Source organism: Rhodofomes roseus (assembly GCF_022264815.1).
Source record: "Rhodofomes roseus strain CIRM-BRFM 1785 chromosome Unknown C8Q71scaffold_17, whole genome shotgun sequence".
NCBI lineage: Eukaryota > Fungi > Basidiomycota > Agaricomycetes > Polyporales > Fomitopsidaceae > Rhodofomes > Rhodofomes roseus.
This window is the reverse complement of record NW_025952973.1, coordinates 157,393-174,502: the sequence shown is the minus strand read 5'-3', so window position 1 is coordinate 174,502 and position 17,110 is coordinate 157,393. Positions and strand designations below refer to the sequence as shown.

Genomic DNA, 17,110 nt, shown 5'->3' with positions numbered 1-17,110 from the left:
AGTACTGCAGTGGCAAGGCCGCCTCGAGCCACACCACGCGTCGCTTTAGGGCAGGCCTTCTCGTGTCTCATTTCGCCAGACGCGTCTTTGCAACCCCTCACCGGTCACCATCTCCCTCCCTTCGCATCATCATGGACGTCGACGGCATACCCTCCTCACCACCCCTTCGCCACTCATCCTTGCCACCTAGTAGCGCGCCGCCTGGTTCAGAGGCGTCAAATGGTCGCCTCACGCCGCGAAGAGGAACACCCCAGCGCAACCGCGCGCCGGTCGACGCGCTCAATCTCGGTGATGACGAAGCCGAGGACGTGGATGATACTCAGCAGCGAGCAGCACGTAGACGGCGAAGACCGAGGAATCAGATAGAAGGCGACGTGCCGATGGTGAAAGACGCGGTTGGTGAAAGTGTGCAGGAGAGTTTCGAGGCGTTCCTTCGAACGTGAGTAGTCATCTAGACATATTTTCTCCCCCAAGGCGGTAAAGGGTGTGCTCGAACATGTTGCGTGCTCTCTTCCGCCCGCTCTGCTGTGCTCGCGGCTATGCGACCGACGAGTAGATCTGGCGTCTGTATTTACGAAGGCGGCTTGAGGATGCCGCATTGTGTCCGTATGGCTGAAACACATAGTTCTGTGCAGAACATGCAGAACCGTGCTTCATCTCACCTGAATAACAAACGGTCCCACTCTATGCAAATGCTGATCTCACTCTACTTAGATTCACCGAGGAAGTCACACTGGCACCCACCCCTGCGTCAGACGGGGGTATCCCAGCAGCGCCAGACGGGGAGCTCATCTACATTGAACAGATCCATACCATGCGGGAGTACGAGTTGACAACCCTATACGTGGACTATGGGCACCTATTACAAAAGGACGACGTTCTCGCCGACGCAATGCAGAAGCAGTACTACCGTTTTCTTCCCTACATCCGCCGCGCTCTGCACAACCTTGTCGCCGAGTTCGAACCGGAGTACCTCAAGCTGAACCCTACGGCCGCAGCCACAGACTCCGTCAACCTGCAATCACGCGAATTCAACGTCGCGTTCTATCATCTACCCCTAGTCTCAGGTATCCGAGATCTCAGGACAGACAAGATCGGTACACTCATGAGCATCAGTGGGACGGTGACACGGACCAGCGAGGTGCGACCTGAACTGCTTTACGGCAGCTTCATCTGTGAGGTCTGTGGAGGACTGGTCAACGAAATCGAACAGCAGTTCAAATACACTGAGGTTCGTCCAAGCCTTACGCAAGTATTTGTCTATATTCACCATCTCGTCAGCCGAGCCTTTGCCCCAACCCGACATGCGGGAATCGGATAGCGTGGCAACTACAGATTGACAGCTCAAAGTTCACCGACTGGCAAAAGGTCCGTATTCAGGAAAATCCGTCAGAGATCCCCACTGGGTCGATGCCACGGTCGCTAGACGTCATCCTCCGCTCTGAGCTCGTAGAACGTGCCAAGGCAGGAGATAAATGCGTCTTCACGGGAACGTTCATTGTCGTGCCGGACGTAAGCCAGCTTGGGCTGCCCGGTGGTAACAAGGCAGAGCTCATGCGCGAGGCGGCACGGGCAGGAGCTAACTCAGGCGCCGCTGCTGTCGGTGGCGCAGGGGTAACTGGGCTGAAAAGTCTGGGTGTACGGGACCTGCAGTACAAGACAGCGTTCCTGGCTTGTATGGCTCACGATGTTGACGGCCGGGTGAGTGTGGCTCGGTTGTTTCTTGTGGGAAGGTATTGAACCGTCCTAGGCTGGTACAAACATACGCGGAGAGGATCTTTCTGGCGAGGACGATGCGCAGGCGTTCGCGCGATCGCTCACCGAGCCGGAGTTCGAGGAGCTCAAGCGCATGATCGAGTCGGACCACATCTATTCGCGGTTAGTGGAGAGTATTGCGCCGACGGTATACGGACACGACATCGTCAAGAAAGGATTGCTACTGCAGCTCATGGGAGGTGTGCACAAGCAGACGGCTGAAGGGATGCATCTGCGTGGAGATATCAACATCTGCATCGTTGGCGATCCCTCAACCTCCAAGTCGCAGTTCCTCAAGTAAGCATTTCATTTCGCTGCTATCTCGAGTTGATCTAAGCTGCTGCATAGGTACATCTGTTCTTTCCTTCCCCGCGCAGTCTACACCTCCGGAAAGGCCTCGTCTGCTGCAGGTCTTACGGCTGCAGTCGTCAAAGACGAAGAGACCGGGGACTTCACGATCGAGGCTGGTGCCCTCATGCTGGCGGACAACGGCATCTGCGCCATTGACGAGTTCGACAAGATGGATATCTCCGACCAAGTCGCCATTCACGAGGCCATGGAACAGCAGACGATCTCCATCGCGAAGGCAGGCATCCATGCTACGCTCAACGCACGTACGTCCATCCTCGCCGCGGCGAACCCTATCGGAGGGCGTTACGACCGGAAGAAGTCGTTGAGGGCGAATGTTGCGATGACAGCGCCCATCATGAGTCGGTTTGACTTGTTCTTTGTGGTGCTCGACGAGTGCGACGAGAAGTCCGACCTCAACATTGCGAAGCACATCGTGAACGTGCACCGGTTCCGGGACGATGCGATTCATCCTGAGTTCAGCACGGAGGCTCTGCAGCGGTATATTCGCTATGCCAGAACATTCAATCCTAAGGTCAGCCACGTCTTTTGTATAGCCTAAGAAACCGGGATTGACGGTGCTCGATAGCTCACACCAGAGGCAGCGGATGTCCTCGTCGACAAGTACCGCATTCTCCGTCAAGACGACGCATCTGGTACTGGCAAGAATTCCTATCGTATTACGGTCCGTCAGCTAGAAAGTATGATACGGCTGAGCGAGGCCATCGCCCGAGCGAACTGTACAGCAGAGGTGATGACACATAGACCTTTTTGTCGGACTTGGATTTACGCATTGATGCGCAGATCACTCCGGCTTTCGTACGGGAGGCCTATAGCCTGCTGCGGCAGTCGATCATTCACGTAGACCAAGATGACATTGACTTCGACGAGGAAGAGCTCGAGGGCGAACGCGAAGGCGACCGGCGCCCACGAAACGGGCAGGACGACGAGGAAAGCCAGGACGTCGAGATGTCGGCAGCGGAAGTGGCCGCCATGGAAGAGACCGAGCAGAGCTACAACGAAGCCAGCGGTTCCGGTGGTGCCAGCTCGGGCGGTGCCCATGGTGCGACATCATCAGACCCTGCCTCGAGAGCGGCGAGCATGGCACCTGCTCCGGCTGCACGTCCAAAGAAGAGGATGGTCATCACGCACGACAAGTACATGACCCTACAGAGCCTCATCGTCCTTCACCTTTCCCAAGCGGAACGGGACACCGGAAAGGGTGTGGACCGCGATGAACTCATCGACTGGTATCTGGAATTCAAGGAGGCGGAGGTCCAAGACGTCGAGGAGCTCGAATACGAGAAGGAACTCATCACCAAGATGCTGAAGAAACTTGTCAAGGTGAGATGGGTATGTCTTGTGATACGAGCCTGAAGACTCACTGGTCTTGCTAGGACAACTATCTCATCGAGATCAAAGGCGATGTCCAAGACTCACTGCCGGAGTCGATGGAAGAGAGCAGTGCTCAGCCCTCGTTTGACGGCCAAGGCGGTGATGTCCGTGTCTACTACATGGTGCACCCATCTGTGGATACGGAAGGCTCTTCATCTGTTCCGTAGACATCATGGCTCAGATACGCTTGACGTTCACTCTGTCATTGATTGCTGTTGTGCATTTTGTCTGGTTGCTTTCGCGTTCATTCAATTCTGCTCTGTATTGTCTGTAGGTATACAAGCAATGGTCGAAGATGTATATTGGTTCCCTGTCGACTCCGAGCACTGTTTGTTTCAGTCACAGTCGAGCCCCGAAGCTCTGGCGTAGGTGGTCCCAGGCCTAATGCGTCGGGTCGACCGGAGGAGTTGCAATGGACTTGAAGTTGAACTGAGCGTGAAGTGCGTCGAGCACGTGCTACGACCTTCGCAAGCGCCTGGGTGCAGACCGCGAACGCGATCCTCAGCCACTACCCCGACCGTGACCATGTCTGTTCCCTCGCCGTTCACGACTGCCCACAGGAAATACGTGCAAGGCCTCTACAGGCGATATTTGAACAATGAGCTGAACTGGCATGTCAGCCGCGACGTTTGGAGGGGGAGGGCCATCGCCGTCCGTGCTGAATTTGAGCGGAACCGGTGCGTTGCTAAACGACTGTATGTTTGACGTTCATTCACAAACCATATTCTCGCGGTTGAAGGAACGTACATGATCCACGAGAGCTGGCTGTGATCCTGCAGAAGGCTGAGGCGGACTTGGCCGAACGGTTGCACCCCGATCCTTACCGGCGTGAGTGCTGGCAACTTACCAGTCGTTATAACCGTCTGACCGCGATGCAGCGCCCGAGGCCGTCGACGGAACGAAATGGTATTTGTTGCATAAATTTGTATCTGTAGTTCCCTGCATCTCACACGGCATCCTAGGGAGCGCAACCTGCCTCCTCCCATCGGCCCTCTCTTCGATCACGAGAAGTTCAACTACGATCATGCTCATGGACACGGTGACAGTCATGGAGAAGGGCACCACTGACCGCGGTTGTACCAGTGTACCCATTCGCACTGTCAATGATTCATGCAGTCGCTGGGCTATTCCACGCTGCACTTTTCCGTACCCAAACACCGGCGAGGCTTCATGCCGGAATAACATGCCGGATACGTTGAATTGCGACGCCAAATGCTATCGAGCGGATCATGTACAATTGCTCACACGTTGCACAGTGCAGTTGGACAATTTCCTCCTCGAAGCCGCGAATAATGATATACACTTATAGGTTCGCTGCGGTGAGCGCCATTCCCCATGTGGTACACCCTTGGGTGGACAGTGATTCGCAGTAGACCCCGTGCTTGCTCATAAAACCTTATTACCGCGAGGCAATGGTCGATATAAGAACGGGAAGATTCCCAGAGGCACCAGAGCCCGTTCCTCCCTCACCCATTCTACGATGGATCCTCAGATGCTAACCCGCATGATGGCCCAAATGGGAATCACTCCAGAAGAGCTTGCCGGCTTTATGTCTCAGTTCGACCCTAGCGCCACGGCAGCGAGGGATAGTCTGGACGATAGTCCGTACGATCATCCTCCCCAGCTGTCGTTCGCTGCGACTCCTGAGACTATCAAGAAATACAAGGCGTGGTACGAAAGAGACAGCAAGAAATCGCCGACGGCAGCACCAACTGTACCGCCACGTTTACTGGTGCAGGCTCAGGAGCAACAACGTGAAGAACAGGAGAGAGAGGCCCTCGCCGCGGAAAACGGCATATCGACACGTATGACCGTGATTGGCTTCCCGAAACATTCGTGCAAGGTCCAGCTCGGGGCATTGAAACCCAGTTAGTACCAGTTACACCGATTTGTGCTTCGAGTGTTGATGTATGGCGTAGTTACTCGCTCGACGATGCTTGTGCGCAAGACACACACCGTGCGGTCACAGTCTCTCGCCCGTATGCATATATTAAAGTCTCATCATTCCATAGGGATCCTATTTCTTGTGTCGCTCAATCGCGCCATGCAGTGAGTCTATGATAGTGACATACGGTAACTGTGTATTGATGCTTCGTACAGCGAAGTCTATTTCTATACAGACCATTGTGGAGGACGTCAACGGAGCTGCGCAAGTCCTATCGATATACAACTTCCCCACAACATATGAAGCTTCGCTCGCCTACATCGATTTCCTCTTCCCTGTGGGAATCGCGATGGCTATACTCGAGCCAACCTTCAAAGTTGTGACACAAGGCGGGAATCCTCATATCCGTGTAGACTCCCCTACCGACATCGTGTTTCTCGATCCGCGGAGCGATGTACTACGTGACGTACATTGGAAGACGGGTTCGCAAGTATCCCGGTTCAACGCTTGGCCCTCGGATTCCGACCACTGGAAGGCACGCGGCAATAACTACTTTGCAGCTGGTCATTGGCTACCTGCCGCATTTGCCTATTCTCGTGGGCTACAGTGTGACCCGGATTCCCTTGCACTCCGTTCGAATCGCTCCGAAGCCTATCTTCGACTCAACTTCTACTCAGCCGCTTCAGCGGACGCTCGGTATGTCCGTTGTGCCGCGGGAGCGGAGCTGCTGCTTCGCCAAAAAGCTTTGTTCAGAGAGGCCAAGGCCGAGTATGGGAGAGGCAGGTATCAGAAGGCAAAGTCATTGCTTGAACAGCTGCATTCGTCGCATGCCGATGATAGTGACATCGTGAAGTGGATTGCTCGCTGCACGCAGCGACTTCACGAGTCCCTTACTGGCGTCTACGACTGGACGTTGCTGTACAAGCAGTCGCAGACCGATCCTCATTTGGATGTTGCGGAGTACACGGGGCCTATTGAGGTGAGACCAATGTCCAACCGTGGAGGAGGACGAGGCATTGCAGCAACGAGGGTCATCGACGTGGGCGAATTACTGGTAAGTGACGAGTGCGTCTTCTGCATATACTCGTTGACTTGTGAGTCGGTAGGTCGTCGCCAAACCCCTCTCACTTGCAACCGATGCCGAGCTGCAATCCCTCGTCCTCCAGATGACCGTGAACTTGCTAACTTCAAAGATGGACAAACGGTCGCAAAGCGCCAACGTCGCGTATGCTGCTCAAGCGATCTATGGCAACCCAGATCTGCATGATCATGCTTTCCATCTATATGCAGGCCCCGACTATCCGCCTCCACCCTCCAGTTTCCCGCCTCCACCGGTCGACGAGCCTACTGAACTCGATCCTTTGAAACCAAGACATCGCATTGATCTGGCTCAACTGGAGTCGATCTGTACCCACAATGCTTTTGGAGTAATGCCTCTTCGACCCGAGGACAGGCGGAAGCCGGACGACCTAGACAAGCTCGATTCGTCAACCGGCCTCTACCCGTTACCCTCTCTGTTCAACCATTCCTGTGCACCTAACTCGCATATTGTCTTTATCGGCGACATCATGATGATGAGGGCGTCGCGTACGATTCATCGAGACGAGGAAGTCACGTCGGCGTACATGACACCAACCACGTCGTACTTCGAGCGTCGTAGAACGCTTCAAGAGGGCTGGCTCATGTCAGATATATGTGACTGCCGCCAATGTCAGTATGACCGCGCGGACGGAGAAGCCAATCTTCGCCATAGAGGTAGAATCGCCGAGGGGTTCTCTGTGGACCTCTTCAGCAAACCGCTCGCCAAATTGCGCTCTTTACAGAAAAAGCTCTCCGCCACCTACGTCGCGGCAAGGGGGCCATCACACCCAAGCCCCGCGCTCTATCCACTACACCACGCCATCGCAGAAACCCTACGGTCATCTCATACCACAGCAGGCATGAAAGACGCGATCAAGGAGGACATGAAGGCCCTGGAGTATCGAGGCTGGAGCGTCACAGACGATGACATAGGACGCCGTTCAAAGAAGGCTCGTACTCTGACCCGGAGAGGGGAGGAATTGGCCGTCGATACTAGTTTCCTTGGAGATCCGGCCGAGCCACTGCAAGCGATCCCACCGATGCTCAGAGTTGCACAGACATATTTCCTCTGTGATGATATGATGAATGCGACCCGATGGATCAAGACGGCACAATGGGGTACGTCGATTGCCATTCATGCTCTCGCGGCACGATACTCATGGTGCATCAATCAGTGCTCAATACCTCCGTAGGGGGCGGAAAGGAACTTTTCATGATGATTGAGCGTCCTCTTCTGAAACAGTTCGACCTGCTGGACGTTGCAACCCGAGTCCTGTGAATCAACTCTTCCACTTTGGTGAGCTTGATGCCAACCCAGGCCGGACTTCCTCATCTGACGCGTCGTCGCTCTCATGCATAGTGGACTTCGGCTTTGAAATTTTATTGCTTGGATCTCATACGATAGTAGGCACAAAGTGAATATCGGTCAAGGAAATTGGACATAAAATATCAGTATAGCCATGCAAACCATCGTCTCGACGTATGTACGTAGGTACGCTAGTTGAATTACCCGCTCCATACCATAGCAAGTATGGCAATGTTCCGTGTTCAGTTCTCTGATGTCCGTTATCCCAGCGGAGTGTTATGTCGGCCTATTGTATCGGCATGCTCGAATTATCCGGTCTCTCTGGCCAGGCCCTCTGAAGTCCCTCCCAGATCGACACATTCCTGAACTCGACTTGTCCATCACCTATCCCGACAACGCATCCCACTTCCAGAGAATCGTTCCGGGCCGGGTAGGTGTGGCCGGTCATCACGATACGAGAATTGGCGAAGACTTCAACGACCGAATTGTCGAGGACAATATCGAAAGTGAGAGGTTCGCGGATGGTGTCAGAGCTGTTGGCCGAGACGTACGTCTCGAGGAGGAAAAGCGGTGCGATGTGATTTGCAGTGCCAACGAACGTCGAGTTGAGAAGGGTCGAGGACGTCAAGTTCATAGTGAGCGTCTCGCGGACGGGGTCATACGTGATCAAGGTCTGCTCTTCGCCGTCCGGACTGCGGCGGAGGACAAAACCAACGTCTGATGTGGCATTCGTAGGTATGTCGATCTCCGCGTGGATGATGATAGAGTCGCTGCTGACATTGAGGCTGTAGAACTGCAATTGGGTACTCGCAGACATGGGGATGCTCTCCGCACGGGTTACCGTCGCGTTCTGTTGCAACGCGGCAACGACGTCTGGCGCAGGGCGCATAGCGAGTGTGGTCATGCTCCACCGGTTGTTCGAATCCTGGACAGCTGTCCAGGAGCCGTGCTGCGACAGAATGCCGTTCGTGTTCGCGAGATTCTGGTATACCTGTACGTATAACTCCCGAGGAAGTGTAGTAGCCCCGACCCAACCTTGCGGGCGCAACGCGGGTGCGCCCAAGTCCTCGGGAATCCAACCGAAGCCGATGCGGCGGTCATGAGGCTTGTCGTAGAAAGAGTTCCACGCGTAGGACTGTCCCCAGTCAATGACTCCCGATGACAGTATGGTGCCTTCTGCAGAGCCGTTTGTGGAGCGCGTGATGTTGATCTCGGACCAGAGCGGCCAATTGGTGAGCGGGTGTAAGAAAGTGCTCGCGTCCGAACCCATGGTGACGAAGTAATGAAGAGTCACACCGTCGCCTCCGTTCTCGACCAGCTCGGGGAGCGAGAATGCCCCCGGAACCTCGAAGTTGTATCCGTAGGTACCGGAATACGTCTCGGACCACGATGCGTTTCCGGCAGCAGAGAACAGAGGGCCGAGGTATGTCCACTGGGTCATATTGGACGCTGGCGCGGTGTAGAACTGCAGACGTGGCCCAACATCCGTGATTCCAGATCCGATGACTGCATAGAAATGGGGCTCGTCGGCGTCGAGGATAGAGTCCATCTCGGGCCATGGTTCAAGATGAGGATCACGGAATCCGGTGACGCTGAGATTAGGGGGTGGATTGGCGATGACAGGGTTGATGTTGATGCCTGTGCCCTCCAACTTGGAAAAGGTATACCCTCCATCGTAGGACATTGCGAGGGTCTGCGTCTCATTGCTGCCATTCACAGCAGTGTAGAAGATCAGCATCAGGTCCTGCTCGCTGTTATCGGCTTCTTCCTGTGTTGGCAAGCCCCAGGACTCGTTTGTCGCCAGGAACTGGGCGGATCCTGTGTATACTCCGCTGCCGTCCAAAGACCCCTGCGGACCGGGGGCAAGAGCGACTGAGTCGTACGCTTGCCACCCGTTGATGTCTGTCCATGTCACGAGGTCCTCTGATGTGGCATGGCCCCAGGATATGTTACCCCAGACGATGTATCCAGGGTGATACTGGTAGAACAAGTGATAGAGCCCGGAGGAGGGATCGTAGGATGGCCCGCACGGGTCGTTCATCCACGAGTGCGGCGCCATGAAATGAGATATCGGACGCCACCGCGTAAAGAGAGAATTGTCCGGTAACCTAGTACACGTTTTCGATGAGCATCGGGCCGCTTTATCGGTCTATTGCGACGCACGTAGATAAGTCAATGCCTGCTAGATTGAGAGTAGAGTAGTTCTGTTGCGTCGCTTTCACCGATGGCATGACAGCCGTCAGGGCGGAAAGCAGCCTGATATAGACAGCTCGACGCATCGCGCTCTTCAACCTAGATGATTAACAACCGTCAGCTTGAAACTCCCATGCGGATACACGCTACTGCTGCAAGTCTGATGGTCACTGGGATCGGGTTGAATGGAAGAAAGCTCACCGCACGCTTTCCCCGGTCCCAATGTGAGTATATAACGAACGAGACTTCACGTCGACCTGTAGGGGCGTTCGCGGGATTTGGCTATGTCCATAGAGTGCTGCAAAAAGGCGTATATAAGGGTACGCCGCAGTGACGTCGAGCGGATTTACATCTGTCATCTACCTTTCACGAGCACTGGTTTTTGCGGGCTCATCATGAGATGGTGATTCTGCCATCCGGAAGGCGTCTGTCGAGGGTACTTGGCCCGGGAGGCTGGAACCTAGTACTGAGTACTGAACATCCGACAGCTAACCCTATATCTCTGTTTCCCTTCTTCTTGACAAGAAGTACTTACTAGCAGGATCGGAGTCGGTTGGTTTCGATGAAGTATCGTTTTGACGCTCCCAGAGACGATTTGCTGTAAAGGGAAGCCAGATCGGACTTTATGGCCTTGAAGGTTGCCCGGCAGCGCGTGCGTATTACTTGAAAGTTGAAAGTGAAGGCCTTACTCTCCCCGCCTGTGCATTTCTTTTGGGAGATGCAGATGTTGTTTGAATGATAGCGGCTGCCAGCAGCTGAGGCACAATGGCACTGCTACAACTTTCTCCGGTATGTACTTGGTCTGGATCTACCAATGGTTTTGCGAATGCGACAGTCATGAAACCGCCCGACGTACCGAGTTCAACGTCGAATCCGGATCGTTTCACTAGTCACTGAGCGTTCTTCCATGTGAGTGGCTGAGTCGCGCGTGCAAGATGGAATCAAGAAATGCATCGAATGCCATGAGGAAACGATGAACAGCGCGGTACACTGATGAACTGCCAAGGACTCGGAGCTGCGGATCCGGATGTACGCATAGTACATAGTAGCAGTACTTGCCTCAGTCCGGGCGCGTTCAGCCTGCTCACGCAACTGCAAGATACTCACGGTACAGCCCCTGAGAGGACCCAAGTACGCCGTGTACTGGGGGCCCGGCGCGTTCCCATGCAACAAGCGCAGCTACAAAGCCGACCTTCGACAGACAGATCTTGTAAATTAGTACGTGCCAGTGATGCGCTCTACAGTAATATCTATTCCGTCACAAGAATGGGACTTTCTCCATCTCTCCGGCGGCGAGGAAGTCTTCGTCGAATGCTTCCTCGGCGGCCTCCACTTCTCTCTCCCCATCGTAAGCACCATCTCCCGCGTCGTCCACGCCGAAGTGTATGTCTTCGTCCGAACCCGAGCCATCCGACCCGGGCAACGAGCCAGGCATACTCTCCCGTCGCCGCCTCCGTCGTTTCTGCTTCTCAACATCAGGCTCGTCGCCTTCGTCTTCCGACCCTGAGTCGATGAAGGTAGGCGTGCTCGAGCGTGGACTACTGATCGGGGATGCGGACTGTGCCAGAGCAGACAGCGTACTGCTCAGCCGCTCGAAGGACGACATCTGGCGCAGGTGGGTCTCGTTCCGACGCTCCTGCGCTGTGGCGTCCTTGTCAGTCGCCCTCGTCGCCGGTGGCGGTAGGGTGAACCTGTCCATATTGTTCGTCTGCCGACCTCCCATGAGACTGAAGTGCCTGAGGCGGGCAAGCGTACTCTGATTCGACGTGTCGGATCGAGCACTCAGAGCGGGTGAGGGTGGTGTGAGGTCGGGAAGCGGGAAATCCTGCATGGGTTGTTTCCAGTAGTTGAAGTCGGTGAACTCTGCGGCCCATGTACGGTTGATCGGAGGGAACATCTGGTCGACCAGGTCTGTCATATGGATGTACCTATACGACACAAAACATGAGTACGGCATACATGTCAGCAGAAGGGATGGTGCATACGAAGACTTGTAACCTGCTAGCTCGAGTAGCTCCATCCGCACTTCACTATTTGAGTCAATCGTGAAGATCCTAGAGCTAGGCACGCCAACACTGCGATATGAGAGCGCGTCGGTAATGCGGTTGCCAAACCCAGCGTAGAATGGGTTCTTCGCAGTCGTCCCGAACAGCTTCTGGATGTCCCGCAAAGCGGCCATCTTGAATACCTCGGGTTTGCGCATAATCACCTCACTGGCACACCGCCAATCAGTTGGGAGTCCACTCAAGCTCACTATGCGACGCACCGATGTAACGACGTCAGCAGCCGATCGGGGCTCATGATGACGGGGCCCTCCGGTAGCTGGTAGTCATTCTGCTTGACCCCTTTCAGGTAATCACGCGTCGAATCCGCTTGGCCGATGGCACGCGAGGTGAGGTACAAGATCTTGTAGCCGTTGCGACAGATGTCCGTGTACAGCTTCGCGACGCCGAGGTGCGTCCAGTCGCGACCGATCATCGTGAAGACGTGGCCTAGCGCATCTGACCTATCGCACACGCTCAATGTCTGAAGTATAACAGTCAGTACAAGAACGGACATACTTCGTGATCGTTCCGTCAATGTCCGAGATGACGACCTGGTCGGTGTGCTCCCAGACGAAGAGGCGTGCGGTACACGCAGCAGCCCCTGTCGCTGATAGAGAGAAAGTGATGCTGTTCGCTCCTGGCTTCAAATCGAGTGATTTCTGCAGAAACGGCGTCAGCAATTATGCTTGCTTTCTTACGATGTTCACTTACTAGCTGCTCTGAGGTAAGCCGTAAGGTCTTCGCGTACCGTTTGGGTTGATCGTCTTCAGAGGATGTGTCAGACGACGGCGACCCGGGCATCCCGCGTTCAGTCGAGCGAAGTGGGACAGAGATCGGCGTAACAGACGAGGATCGCTTTGTAGGCGACGGTCCCCGTTGCAGCGCTTGCGTGTCGCTTCTTTGCTGTGCAGAGCCCTCAGGACCACCCTCCAGATCACGAAGCCGGGTGACTCACCACGGTGGACGGCGCTGTATTCATCGACTTGAAGTTCGGTCGTTGAGTCGGCTCCTCATTGCGGCTTCGGCTCCACCAGCGTACCCACGACGACGATGAAGGGGGAGGGGTCTTCTCTGTAACTGTTGAGCCCGACATGTCGGATTTTGTGCGATCCATATGCAGTGGCTCCTCATCCGAAGCATAAGGAACCTCTTCGTCTATGTTCTTCAGTCTACTGCGACGTTCCTCCCAGCTTAGTGACGGCGATCGGGACGGCGAGCGAGCGAGCTTGCCGCGCAGTGCAGCATCCCGCCACAGGACGAGCGCGTCCATCAACGGAGACCCATCCTGCCGTGTGATGTACCTGCAAATACAGATGTAAGTTCTCAATGCTCAACATCACCACACATGACGGAACTCACATGTCTCCAGCCCATCTCAAGACCAAGTCCTGGTCGCTGATGACCTTATCATCATTGATGAATCTCTCAAAGTCTACCCTCCCCTCCTCGAAGTGCTGCATATCCACCACCTCATCCTCACCACCTAACGGCCCCTTCCCACTCTGCCTGTCTCGCCTACCCGCGCCAGACACGATACTCAACTCAAAGTCTACCACCCGCCGTTCGATCGACACCCTGAAGCGCGTCGGATTCCGCCGATCAATGGCCAAGCGCCCGCCCTTCCCAAACGTCAGCTCACCCTTACCCTCCTCCTCCATAGACACGGGGGATGACACCATTTCCCCCTCGCGCTCCTTCCCGTTAATATTCGTGTCCAGTATCAAGTCTGACATGCGCTCCTTGCCCTTACGGCTCGGGCCCAGGCCGTCCATAGACGGAAACGTAGTGCGCACCGGGGTCCGCTGCGGGAAGTTGCCCCACTCCCACATGTACTCCTCCGTCTCCGGAGCACGCCGCACCGGGATTGTCGCGTGCGGGCCCACTTTGGCTTTCGTCGCGTGCATCCGCGACATGGATGGCGAGCGTGTAGGGGGGGTTGTCGGTGGGGTGAGTGCGGCTAGTGGAGGCGTCATGCCGGTCGGGTGCTCGAAGGGAGGTTCGGAGGTGGCCCGCATGGTAGGGAAGGGGATAGGCGCATTGACAGGCGGTGATGGTGTGCCTGCGCAATGGGCCAAGTCTATAAGTAGAAGGGACATATGGGATGTGAGGGCTTACGGGAGGGCCCTGGTGTACTCGGCGGGCTAGGAACTTGAGAGCTCGACGAACCACGCGGGGTGATGGATCCACCTGATCGACTCCTTTGGTGCGAGTGATATCCCTCCATATCAAACACCATATCTGCGATTATTGTTCGAGTATGTCCACTCTTAGGTGTATGTCGTGCTTACCGTCGGTATATACAACGTCAGGACCCTCCACGTTGTCCGTGTCTGGCAAAACCTCATCGCCCTTGTTACTGCGGAAGCTGTCAACGGGGTGCTTCGCAGCGTTGTGAGCTGCAAGGGCCTTCTCCCTCAGAAACGTCTCTTTGTCCTTCTCGACCTCGGTGACGGCCTCTGTCAACGTTTCATCCTTGAGTTTGTCGCTTTCAGACTTCCCTGCCTCCACAGTTGCGCCAACGATTGCCTTTCCGAGCTGCGCAGTTTGTGTAAGGAGTGATGCTTTGCCCTCAGCATCTTCGAACCTTTGATGCTCGGCATGCAGGGAGAGGTCTTCTTGTGGTTCGGGAGCGTTGAGGTCAAGGAACTCGGGCTCTTGGGTTTCCGCGCCAGGCTCTTCGGGTTGTTTCTCGGACCCTTCTTTGGCTCCGAATCTCCCGGCGCGCTGCACGTCTGCATTTGTCTGCCCAGGCTGGGTCGCCTCCAGAAGAGGACTGGTAACAAGGCTGTCGGGGACGTCCTCGTCGGTCTCAAAAATGAAGAAGGCCTCTCCAGCCTCACCAATCTTCATGGGAAACGGGACTTGGTTCCCATTGACAAACATATTGACCTATCCAATGTAGATCGAGATCATGAACTCGCCGCAGTCGTCGTCTCACGCACCTTCTTGTCGCCCGGCCTGAGCACCTGCCACTTTCCAAACCTGACATGGAACGGCGAGCAGACGAGCTCATGGCCGTCCTCTGCTGGGTGTGCATTGTTCGACTGGCCATCCTGCTGCCTCGGTCGTCTCACTACGATGACGTCTATAGCGCCCGTGAGGGTGGCGGGGTTGAGATCCTTGTAGTACTGGTAGGGGGCACTGATGGCGCTGACTGCACCCCGCAGGTAGTTCATCGGGCAGGCGGGGGACGTCGAGCGGGGGTGGTGGTACGCTGGAGAGCGCTGCGAGCATGCCCAGAAGCTTGTTCGCCCCAGAGCTCTCTGTCCAGCCGGGGCAGTGGGGACTCGCCACCCACGTGGGCCACAAGCATATGATTCCCCGACCGCACGCTGCCTCCGTCGTTACGTCGCTCCTGAACTCATCCCAGCCACACTCACCTCTCGCACCTTTGCTGATGGCATTCCGAGAGACGAAGGCAAACTTCAGTCACTGATATTGACAACCAACACGGGTTTACGTTTGGACCACGTAAGTGATCGGTCTCAAGTGACGATGTACGGTCTCAACACAAGAAGTACCACCCAAGGGGGTTGCCCGCGACAACGATGAGACCATTGCGCACAAGTCGACGACCGACGACACCAGTTCGACGGTGCTGACGGGACAATCCTCGAAGTGAGGCGACAAGAAAGGGCTGAAGTCGCTGCAGCGATCTGGATTCGTCTCATGCGGCCGGGTCCTTGTTTTCCTGCAAGACGATAGTCAGACGTGAGTTTCGGCAAGTTTGAACTGCAGCGACCAGAGGCCTACGTCGTAGGAACCGTATAACTTGCCCTCTGGGACAGAGCTCGGACACCCCTCGTTCAACAGCCTACGGAAGATTGCTTTCTCGGCACCTGCGAAGCCGCAGGATGCGTCGGCCATTTCATACAGCCTTCCTTTGGCAGCTGCCCGATGCAAGACAAGTGGGTCGATACGCTTCTCGATGAACAGCCGCCTATACAAGGCCTTGAGGTCGGCGCTCTCGTCTCCGCCGCGACAGTACGCAAAGCCGAAGGTCTTGGCCAGGAAGTCGTGCAAGGTTGCATTCTCGCAGAGCACGTACTGTTTGAGGAGATAGACGATGCGGAAGCGCCAGGGGGATCCACGGAGCATGTCCTCCAGGTTCGGGAACGACCGCATCCCCGCTCCTAGGCCATGAGTGTCGAACAAGGAGATCAAGGATGCGGTCTTGGTGGCGGTGTATAACTCGTCGAAGGTGCAGCGATACATAAGCTCGACGTAGAGGTCACGCAGCCGTCTTTCCGCGTCCTCGTCGAAGCAAGTGCAGAAGCCAAAAAATATCCAAGGGAACTGCGTCTTGGGGATGTGGAGAACCGGAGAATGCACCGTGACGCGCAGGTCGAAACAACAATGCCAAACGCCTGCCATCCCAGCATTCTTGATGTGGTCGGCGGTGTACCATTCGGGAAGGCCCGCATAGCGAATGGCGGGTTGGAGCACTTCTTGGGTCAGCTCCCGCGATGCGACAATGGGTCCGTCTAAGCCTTCGAGGGTCCAAGGCGCCTTCTCGAGCCATGCACGGAGATACTGTTGGCGTTCCCCCGGATGCTGCTCGAGCTGTTTCACGAGCTCTCCATGCAGCCGGCCAGACACGCGCCACTGGTGTATCTTCCTGGCCGGGACCGCGAGGTCGCGGATGACGCTGACGTATATCTCGAAGAGGTTCGCCACCGGCTCTGTCCCTGCGCAGATCAAGCCGTACTGGAACACGGTAGGAATGTCGTCGGGCATGCGTCCTCGGTGAACGGCACGGACCAGGTGGTCAGCAGTCGTCAACTCGCGCGTCGGGCCACATACGTAGCGGTGCTCGGGCCAGTGAGTCTTCTGACATTGCGCTGCACAGTACCAAGCAGGGGACTCGAGCGAGGTACAACCGCTGCATCGCCGCGTCGCAGGGCCTTTACATTTTGCACATGTGTTTGGCATGTTGAGCTGTCGCGCCCGCGAATTTGTAGGGTAGCATCGGGTCAGTGAGTGGTTCCGTCGCCCTCAGCCACGCATATGATGCTCACCTCCAGGGTGACGTGCAATTGCAGTAGGATGACGCTCTGCGTGAAGAATCAATCGGCGAGTTGAGCGCGTGCATTTGAAGCCAGG

At 55.7% G+C, this 17,110-nt stretch overlaps 6 protein-coding genes across 6 annotated transcripts; 3 read left to right on the top strand and 3 right to left on the bottom strand.

The window, feature by feature from the left end:
* The first annotated feature begins 7 nt into the window (after positions 1–7).
* C8Q71DRAFT_772120 (MCM-domain-containing protein) lies at positions 8–3,885 on the top strand. Its single transcript, XM_047924392.1, has 8 exons — positions 8–439; positions 715–1,231; positions 1,282–1,701; positions 1,751–2,052; positions 2,104–2,638; positions 2,693–2,854; positions 2,908–3,447; positions 3,501–3,885. Exons 1-8 carry the CDS (start codon positions 132–134, stop codon positions 3,663–3,665), a joined length of 2,949 nt encoding a protein of 982 aa, XP_047776411.1. The 5' UTR covers positions 8–131; the 3' UTR covers positions 3,666–3,885.
* A 138-nt stretch (positions 3,886–4,023) lies between these two features.
* C8Q71DRAFT_712299 (uncharacterized protein) lies at positions 4,024–4,433 on the top strand (the record flags this gene model as incomplete). Its single annotated transcript, XM_047920849.1, has 2 exons — positions 4,024–4,175; positions 4,238–4,433. The coding sequence occupies 2 exons, from the start codon at positions 4,024–4,026 to the stop codon at positions 4,431–4,433; spliced, it is 348 nt and encodes a 115-aa protein (XP_047776410.1).
* Positions 4,434–4,978: 545 nt separating this feature from the next.
* C8Q71DRAFT_874076 (uncharacterized protein) lies at positions 4,979–7,742 on the top strand (the record flags this gene model as incomplete). Its single annotated transcript, XM_047928370.1, has 6 exons — positions 4,979–5,366; positions 5,418–5,455; positions 5,511–5,547; positions 5,599–6,437; positions 6,490–7,582; positions 7,639–7,742. 6 exons carry the CDS (start codon positions 4,979–4,981, stop codon positions 7,740–7,742), a joined length of 2,499 nt encoding a protein of 832 aa, XP_047776409.1.
* A 313-nt stretch (positions 7,743–8,055) lies between these two features.
* Positions 8,056–10,000, bottom strand: C8Q71DRAFT_859968 (glycosyl hydrolase; the record flags this gene model as incomplete). Its single annotated transcript, XM_047927727.1, has 2 exons — positions 8,056–9,877; positions 9,933–10,000. The coding sequence occupies 2 exons, from the start codon at positions 9,998–10,000 to the stop codon at positions 8,056–8,058; spliced, it is 1,890 nt and encodes a 629-aa protein (XP_047776408.1).
* Positions 10,001–11,099: 1,099 nt separating this feature from the next.
* On the bottom strand, positions 11,100–15,342 carry C8Q71DRAFT_909256 (LNS2-domain-containing protein). The gene is made up of 10 exons (XM_047929033.1): positions 14,950–15,342; positions 14,296–14,896; positions 14,123–14,245; positions 13,367–14,066; positions 12,963–13,308; positions 12,719–12,910; positions 12,524–12,666; positions 12,229–12,468; positions 11,948–12,175; positions 11,100–11,890 (listed from the first exon to the last, which is right to left on the bottom strand). Exons 1-10 carry the CDS (start codon positions 15,181–15,183, stop codon positions 11,221–11,223), a joined length of 3,477 nt encoding a protein of 1,158 aa, XP_047776407.1. The 5' UTR covers positions 15,184–15,342; the 3' UTR covers positions 11,100–11,220.
* Positions 15,343–16,822, bottom strand: C8Q71DRAFT_772072 (uncharacterized protein). The gene is made up of 2 exons (XM_047924391.1): positions 15,761–16,822; positions 15,343–15,698 (listed from the first exon to the last, which is right to left on the bottom strand). The coding sequence occupies exons 1-2, from the start codon at positions 16,742–16,744 to the stop codon at positions 15,675–15,677; spliced, it is 1,008 nt and encodes a 335-aa protein (XP_047776406.1). The 5' UTR covers positions 16,745–16,822; the 3' UTR covers positions 15,343–15,674.
* Positions 16,823–17,110: the final 288 nt, after the last annotated feature.